Raw genomic sequence first — 9,096 nt, 5'->3', positions numbered from 1 at the left:
TTTGCTTCATGTCGTGTAAGTCTTCTCTCTTGTTTTTTGTGCTAAAGTAGAGTTCTTTTGTTCTTAGGGTCCTTCCGGTGCTCACTATGTACGCATACATCATCCGATCTGTGCACCAGTTGTTTTCTATTGAGTTGGTCTCTTAGACACTGTTTTGGTTTTTGGATAAAGTAGCTGCTTTGTAATGTTAAAGTTGCACCTCTTTAGATGGGCCGTCTAACAAACTCTGATTGACGAATTGACACTTTTGATACATTTCAGGCCATCCATTTTTGCTTAGAGAACTTCGACGCCTCTTCATTTTTTGCTTTAGTTTTGGTGCCTAGTCACATCTCTCGCATTAATGACCATTTATATAAGAATGGCATTAAAAACGGTTCCCTTTGAGAGAAAGGGCAATTTATTAGATACTTTAAAGAAGAATATTAATATCATTGCAAACAAGACATGCATAAGGAAACACATAAATGCATACCTCTAGAGACATAGAGACATGTTAAGGTCTTATGCTCAAGTGATACATAGACTAAATCATTTTGTGTGTGGAAGGAAAAGAAAGAAAGAAGAATAAGATGTCAACACTACTTCTTCATGTGCTTAAGTCTTCATTGTGTGTATGTGTGCTCTTGTTTGCTTCACCTCTCTCTTCTCTTCTCAATTTAAACTAATGATCCACTTGCTAGCTAGTTTATTAGCTCGGTTGCCTAAGTTGATCAATCCCAATCCATATTACTTCTTAGGCAGAGTGCAAGTTTTTAAATTTGCCAAGTTACCTTAGGTATTTGAATTTATGAGGGTTGCCTCCCCATGGAAAGTTTCTAAAAAGTGACTCAATTTGTCCTAAAGCCCCTTTAAGTGGTCTCAAACATATCGAAAAATATATGCATGTGGGGATGAGGATATGTTTTAGAACAATGTGCCTTGAAGCTAAGCCTTGTTGGAAACCAATCCACCTTTCTACCTTTTTTGTCTTAGAGGAAAGAAATAGATTTTTGGTCATTATTAAGGGATGCATTAGTGTCATTAGCAAAGAGGTTGAGGATCATATCTTTGTTATTGGGAAGATGGATTCCTCTAATCTTTTCCTTTTGAACTCGGTCTTCTATTAGCTACCCTAGTCCATTAAAAACTGCTATGGCAAATAAAAGGAGCATGAGTGGTGGCTAATAAAGCATCTTAAAGGAAAAGAATTAGTTAGATCCCCATAGACTACAATTATAGTGGCAACATTGCCAAAAACAAACTTAACCAATCATCTACCTAATCCTACATCTAAGAGGGATTGGAGAATGATGTTTCACTTTAGCTAGTCATATGCTTTAATAAAGTTTATAGTCTTGGTTGTTTCTCTAGGTGTAATCTTCCCAAAGATTGATTATGGCATCTAGGATATGAGAGAGAGAGAGAGAGAGAGAGAGAGAGAGAGAGATGTGTGGGTGCCACTATCCATAACTGTGTGACTACTCTACTCACCTTGCACATCGATTGCAGACTGGAGAGGTGGAGAGAGAAGTAGACATGCAATTTTAAAGTGCAGCTATGTGATGTTTTGTAATTACATTTTTTGTTATTTTTTTGGGTTAAAGAAGAAAAACATAAGCATACACCCAAAACTGAAGAAAAGATTTTTAAGAAAAGCTTAAACTTTTAAAAGCTTTTAGGCTTTTCAAGTTTAGCTTTTTTGGTTATTTTTTTGGGTTAAAGAAGGAAAACATAAGCGTACACCCAAAATTGAAGAAAATCTGTTAAAGAAAAGCTTAAACGTTTGAAAGCTTTTAGGTTTTTTAAGTTTGTAAACTACAAAAGCTTTAAAAAGCTTAAAGGAAAGCTTTGAACGTTGGAAAGCCTTAAGTCTGTATAAAGGGGAAAGAGTCAAGTAGTATGGGCCATTTCTTCATTACGAAATTAGTCTCTTATTTGAGGAGAGAGAAAGGTCATACACAGGTGTGTGAAGACGCGTATGTTAGTTCCTCGATCATCGTGTTTGCAAGCTAAAAGGTTAGATTCAAATCTTCGTCATTTGTTCTTTTTAGGATTAGTTTAAATAATTTTATCCTTCTTCCTTTTAGTTTATTAAGGTTAGATTATTTAATTATGAAGAGATTCGTGTCAACTCTTCGGCATGCTATATAGCATGTTTTCTCATATTATTTAGTTTTTTTTTTTGAAGTATTGTTATTGCTTATTGATTTTATTTATTGATTTTATTAAAATTACTATTAAAAAGAAGAAAAAATCATCATCCTTGCACGTCAACAAACTAAACTATCTTAAAAAAAAGAAATCACGAAGTATACCATGTTTTTCCATGAACAAGTGTAATGCAATTTTATGATAAAAATATATTGTTTTCATCAGCATCAATGGAAGCTACAAAGAAACAAAGTCACAAGGCATCCTTTAGGGCTTCTAGAAAAAGAAACTATGGCTTCTAAAAAAAATCACTAAAACTGTTTGCTGCAACTTGATACAATATAGAAAAATTCGAATCATCTTGGGCGACAGAATGTGAAAGCATCATTGGAAGACTAAAATGTGCGTATCTTGTGGTATAGTCACAATGTAATATCATGCTGTCAACTCACAACAGAACAATCCATCTACAAAAGAAATACAAGTTACAATAGCTTTGTGAAGCACTATTCTTATCTTTGCATGCTAACTATACAGAGTTAGCTATATGATGACAACTAAATGCCAACCATGTCTTGCAAAGAAAGAGAGAAACAAATACGTAGTATTATTCTTACCAGACTACACAAAACGAATTCTCAATGCAAAGCTGTTTTACAACTTCAACTATTGAGCATCATTGATACATCCATCTCGGTTTACAAAATGATAAGACCTTGGACCGTCGATCTATTTTTGATAACCCTCTAGTCTCTTGGAATGATAGATCGCTTTCGCAACTATCTATTAGAATTGACTTGACTATATCCGATATTGTTGATGTGTTTGCTTTCAACATGCTACATAATCCACTAATCCAAAAGTACATGGCTATAGTAGAACATCCATATCCAAGGACTTTGCATCCTCAATAGGCAGTCCATCGAAAGAATTATAGAGCTCCATCGTGAAAGCTCTCCATTCGAGCCAATGCTCCAAGTAGATTACGAGAATGAAAGATGTTATAGTTTGCTTGAAAATGTGGTTGAGCCAAGCTGACGACAAGCATTCGAAAGAGCCGATCAACATGAGTTTGCGTGCATCATATTACGGAATAATAATTGTTTTATTGAAAGAACAACGACATTCAGGATGGACAGCTTGCCTACAAGAACCTCACCTTGCCTAGATATCACCTTGGAAAATGCAATGTTTACGTTCTTATTCCCACTTGACCATGGTGCCTACAACCGAAAGAAATGTGAACGTTCAAAATCACAATCAGTGACTTGAATTACATATGCATACATATTCTCCTTTCGACATCCTCCATGTATTTAAACAACGTAAAAACTAATCTACAAACGTACTTCGCTTTGAAACACGATGCATGTCTAAACACCATTAGTAAAATTGCTACATAACAAACATGCACACGATGCATGTCTAAACACCATTAGTAAAATTGCTACATAACAAACATGCAAGAACTGCATATAGAACTTCAAACTCCTTTATTACTGATATGCACATGTCAACCTAGTTGCTGCCTTACGGACTTGGTAGAAAGAGAGGGAGGTGGGATGGGCGTTGAGATTAGGAAGCACCTCACTCTCATTTTGACTTTGCTTTGCCAATTAAAAATCAGGAGGAAGCTGTTACAAATCTTTTTTCTTGGTATGGGAGCATTCTAGCAACACCACGTAGGATAGGGGTCAGGCTCCATGGCTATGCAATTTAATTAAGAAATTGGTTTTAACGTAACTTTCCATTACTCGCGAGAGAGAGAGAGAGAGAGAGAGAGAGAGAGAGAGTGTGTGTGTGTGTGTGTGTGTGTGTGTGTGTGTGGCGGGGGGGCCGGCCGAGGGGAGGGCGTGCGAACGATCTCCCCTTCAATCGAAGAAACCTTTTTGTTTTTTCTGTATTTTTCCCGTCACTTTGGGTAGATTGAGGAAGACGCCTCGACAAGAAGACGGCATCCTTTGCTCAGGCAAGAAGAATGAAAGAAAAGACGAAGAAAGGTGAACACAGGTGAAGGAGAGAGAGAGAGAGAGAGAGAGAGAGAGAGGAGGAAAAGGGCGCTGCGAAGGAAGAACAGAAGAGAGGCGGGGGAGGCCTTATTTCTGTTGCACTGGAGCTGGCCGCAAGGAACCTTCGGGACCCAACATCACCACCACAGCTCATCAGAAACATCTGTAGGTACAGGTAGCAGGAGGCTGGCAGTTCGCTTGCCATCAGAGGAAGGGACTTCCATCCATGGCAGACTTATATAATACGAAGTGAGGCAGGAAGGATAATTAAGGGGTGAAAAAACTGATGAAGCATTCTGCCCGAAGCTCCGCAGCTGGAAGTTGGAAAAAGGGCCTTGCAAGGGAGCATTTATTTTTGCGGGAAAGATTAAAAAGAGGCTTGTCGTGTTAAAGGCCAGGGGCGGCAAGAACGTGCGACCGATTGAGCCAGATCTCTCTCTCTCTCTCTCTCTCTCACTCCCCCCCCCCCCCCCCCCCCCCCCCCACCAACAACACACACACACACACACACATCATTATCATAGCGAGAGGTGGCACGTCGTTGGGCTGGCCGAGAGGGGAGGGAAAAAGGAGGGCATGCCAGTAAGGATCCAACTCACCAGGCAAGAACGGCAGCCATTGCACATCAGAAGAAGAGAGGCGGTACGTAGCGACGTTACCAAGAAACTCTTCCCCTTCCTATGAAAGGCTCGATAAGCGATTGCGACAGTCAACGCTTCCCTCTCAACTGGGAGCCTCGTCTTTTTATGCGGGATTAATGCGCAGACTGATCATGCAGAATCCGTTCAAAGCCTCCAGTTTTCCTTAATCCAGGACAAGGTCAAGCGTACATCCTGGGTCAACCTATCTTGATACTTCGCAGATTCTCCGTTTCAGTGCCCTGTGCTTCGCATTTTGGGTTGGAGCTCAAATCGGCCATTGCAGCAACAGTTGTCTGCAAATGCACGGGTCCTTGCCATGAGGACAGGTGCTATGCCAAGAAGAGGGAATGCGAATCCGCGTACACGCACGGGCAAGCTCCGTCTGCCCGTCCTAAGCTTGCTCCTCATCTCAGTTGTTGCTCCTCTTGTTTTCTTGGCAGCTCGGCTGGGCAATTTTACTTCTTTTGGTAAGTAGTCACATAAGTCGATTTCTACCTGCCTACGCCACCTTTTACAATCATGGATTCCTTTCCCTCGCTTTGAGTGCTTTGGCTCTTTAACATGTTCTGTCAGATATTCTAGTTCTACAAACATAGCGCTTGGATTTTGATCAATGGGAGTGGATTATTTGATCTTGATTTATTGTCTATGACATTTGTGAGCTGTACGGATGTCTAATGTTACCCATATGATGTCGGAGCTATTGGTCTTTGTTGTTTGCCTTACTGTCGCAGAAAGCTGTATATTATCAATCCATTGTTTATGACCTTTGCGAGTTCTGTGATACTAAACATCGACTGTGGACGAAGAAAAGATGAATGGCTGAAAAGGTTCAAGTGACAAACTGTGTTGATAAAATTGTGTATCGATTTGGTGTTTATGACATATATGAGGTCTGTTATGCTCAATATGAGCTGTGGATGAAGGAAATGTGGATAGCTGAAAAATGCTCCAGCGACAAACTGGGTTCAGCCTAGAACACACAGCTTTTTTGTTTTTGTTGTTTGGCTTTCCTTCATGAAAACCTGTGGCGCTGTAGTGAGCAGAATGTGAGGATTTACAAAAGATGTGTTTTGCTTTATTACAGGTAGCAAAGAGTTTTCCAATGATGCTGGCAATCCTGTGAGTATGGAGCTTGCATATTTTGTCTTCTTCTGGCATGCAGTATGGCACAAATTTACTCTGTTTGTCAAGCCATTGATTGATGAATCTTTTGGTTGCAGCAAGTGGATGATGGAAAGCTAAGTGCCTTGCAAAAAATTGAAAACCTTTTCCCTAAGGAGGTAAGTCGTGTGACTTGTGTGAAGCAGATATCTAGACCTTGATCGTGATTATGCATCATGAGAAGTAAAGGTGCCAACAGTTTAAGTTCTTGATGTTTCAAGAGGTATTGGTGTATCCTACAATGAAAATGTGATGGGCACAGAAGAATCTAGGCTGCATGCTAGAGTTTTCTGACTTGTAGTGTGTGAGCCAAGTGAAAACTCTCTTGTGGGAAGTAAGAAGGTCAAGATGTGAGCAGTGTGGAAGAATATTACTGTCTGAAGTGCCCAAATGCATTTCCAACTGTCCTTTTTTCTCACAGGTAATTGATGTGATCAAGTCAAACACAGATGATAGTGGACCTTTGAGTCTCAGCATTGCTGGAAGAAAAGACTTGTCTTCATCATGGGTTTTGGAAAATGCAAGCAGAGGGAAGGCAGATAGTGTACAGGTTGGTAGTCATAAATTTTTGATTAGTTGGTTGACACTGACATAAATGATCTGTTTCATATGGATTAAGATATCTGTATGGTTTGGAAGGAACAGCTGGATGGAAATGAAGAAAGAGGGGAGGAGAAACTAGTGTCTGAAAGTACAGGTGCTTTAACCTACAGAAGAGGGGCTTTGGATGCGAATGAGCATGGTTCAGCTGATTCAGATTCAACAGAGAATCCAGTAAAGGGTGAAACACCTGTTATAGTTCTGAGTCTGGCCAAAAATGACACTGGTATGCCCTTCGAATGTTGAAGTATCTAATTTGTAATGCAGAAAGAGGTTTGTGAGGCTGTTGTAACCAGTAATATTGTCCTTCAAAAGCTCTCATTGCCAATTGCTTGTTTTGTAGATGATGAAGCTGGTGATGGTGCCTCTGAATGGGTAGCCAGACAAGTAAGGCTTTTAGATTACATATTTTGAACTGAGAGTAAATTTGTTGCAATCATTAAAAAGTGACTGATTGTAATAGTATCCTAAACATGGGCTGAGTAGATTCTGGCAAAGCTTATTTCCATAACTGTTTTTTATCATGTGCATGTGTGCAAGTTACGGATGAGGTTCAGATTGCATCTTATATCATTGTGTGAGAATATGGTGTGCAGTCCTGCTGAATGTTTATATGTACACATTTCCTCGATTGAATTTCCAGTTTTTGTATAGCATCAAGTTTACTATATATGAATGCTTGTCTCTGAAAGTGAGGTATAACCTTCTTTGCTCCTAAATTGCTTGCCAGACCTGCACAGATGTAAGTTCTACTAACAATCAATTAGTCTTTTACTTTACATTGCAGCAAACAAGGACAGAAAGGAAGGAAAAAAGGGTGACAGAGCTCACTCGTTTGAATGAAGCATTTGCCACACAGTTGGAAAAGGAGGCTATTGAAAGGAAAAAGGAGATTAATGGCAGCCTTCTGAACAAGTACAGCATATGGCGACGTGATGTAAATGAAGACGAAATAGATTCGCTAGTGAGGCTCATACGTGATCAACTCATAATGGCAAGAGTATATGGTAGCATAGCGCACTCACACAATGATGAGAACCTTCAAAGAGAACTAAATTTACGCATCAAAGAGAGCCGACGAGTTCTTGGGGATGCAAATGTGGATTCAGATTTACCTCATAGGTACAATTTTTCTTGAGCTTTTTTGGGTAGAAAGACCTCATCTTTACACTTGGAAAAATAGTTTTCGTTTGACTTCGTATCGTGTTTCATTGATTGCATTTGTGGCATCTGTTGTCATTGGAAATATATTATATTATGGTGCCTGCCATTCAGTCGGTGCAGCTGAGAAAATCATTCATACACATGCCTAAGAGGTGATGGATTCTTTGAATCCATCTTTCTTAGATAGTGGGAGGTGGGTGCATCCATGGCTTGGAGACCATTCAAGCAGGTTGATCTAGAAATAGGATGATTGAAAGAAGGGAGGGGGGGTTTTATGAAATCAGTGTGTACGTTTGATCTATAGGAGAGTGAACATAAACTTATAGTGCGCACACTATTCAATCAAGCAAAGAACAAGAGCTAAAGCACTCTTGCATAGTAGATGACACTAGATTGGCCCTCAAGGTGAGTGCCCCTTACAATATTTCTTTAATATTGAAGATGAGCCTTTACACCAACCAACCATTTATGACCTGTTTGTGTGATCAACCTGGCTGTCACAGACTAACACTTTGCTAGCAATTCCTTGCATTCTTGGCTTTTCAATGGACTAGATTCACTCCAATTGCTATGTTCTCAGTTGTTGTTATGAACCTTAACCAATGAACTTTGAATCTATCTCAATTACATATTTAAATCAATGTGTCTTTAAGCATACAGAGTTGCATTCAAATCAATGTGTTTTTTGTTAGTAATCATGTTTGTCATGCCTTGTCATCTCCTGCCTGTGAGCTTAGTTTGAGTTAGATGAGGACTTTAGGAGCTCTGACTTGTCTATCACTTGTTTTGATGGAGGAGATAGCTCATTCTAAAGCACTCAGTTTATTGCATTTCAGTGCATTTTCTCCTCTAGTTGGGATTTTATGTGTATTTCCCGGGGCAATTTCTGCATTCTTCAGCCTGCCTCACCCGTTGGACATTGTCCACCCTTTTTGGGATTTTTTTGAGTATTCTTGGCATTTTTACCAGCGTTAAATGGTGGTCGGACCAACATTAAATGCTGGTCGGACATATTTTTGGCCTCAAATTTTAGGCCGGCCAGTTTTTGGGTTTTTTGTCTATTTATAGCCATTTCCCACTTGGTAGTCTGTTGTATTATCATCTTCCCTCCTTCCTTGGTAGATGCACACTCCGACTTTGTCATCTTCCTTCGTCTTCGGTGTTGCCGTCATCATCAGCTTGATCTGGTGCTCTCACTGACGCTTCGGGTTGGGTGTAGGGACTGATGAGTCCACAACTTTGTATTCAGCATTCATTTCAGTTAGTGCAGTATTTCTTCCTTCATTTTCTACTCTCTCTCTCTCTCTCTCTCTCTCTCTCCCTCTCTGTGTTTGTGTTCTTTCTTCCGTTGCGCACTCTCACATTTTCAAGTATACAGAGTTGCA

The 9,096-nt window shown here is 39.8% G+C and overlaps 1 protein-coding gene across 2 annotated transcripts in view; it reads left to right on the top strand.

Annotated features, from left to right (window-relative positions):
• The first annotated feature begins 3,990 nt into the window (after window positions 1–3,990).
• The window catches only part of LOC148030681 (polygalacturonate 4-alpha-galacturonosyltransferase-like), a 41,470-nt gene continuing 36,364 nt past the window's right edge, over window positions 3,991–9,096 (top strand). Inside the window, exons 1-7 of one of the 2 annotated variants that reach the window (XM_087687030.1) lie at window positions 3,991–5,250; window positions 5,871–5,905; window positions 6,007–6,066; window positions 6,369–6,497; window positions 6,587–6,773; window positions 6,891–6,934; window positions 7,335–7,669. In XM_087687030.1, the coding sequence (XP_087543156.1) occupies window positions 5,100–5,250; window positions 5,871–5,905; window positions 6,007–6,066; window positions 6,369–6,497; window positions 6,587–6,773; window positions 6,891–6,934; window positions 7,335–7,669 (941 nt within the window). In that variant the 5' untranslated portion in view covers window positions 3,991–5,099. The remainder of the gene's footprint in view (window positions 5,251–5,870; window positions 5,906–6,006; window positions 6,067–6,368; window positions 6,498–6,586; window positions 6,774–6,890; window positions 6,935–7,334; window positions 7,670–9,096) is intronic. The other variant, XM_087687031.1, reaches the window with a different exon arrangement.

The sequence above is a fragment of the Lygodium microphyllum genome, chromosome 10, assembly GCF_053477565.2.
Source record: "Lygodium microphyllum isolate KBCC chromosome 10, Lygodium_microphyllum_v1.1.10, whole genome shotgun sequence".
NCBI classification, from domain to species: domain Eukaryota; kingdom Viridiplantae; phylum Streptophyta; class Polypodiopsida; order Schizaeales; family Lygodiaceae; genus Lygodium; species Lygodium microphyllum.
Note: the sequence above shows the minus strand (reverse complement) of the source record. Positions and strands in the feature narration are given on the sequence as shown.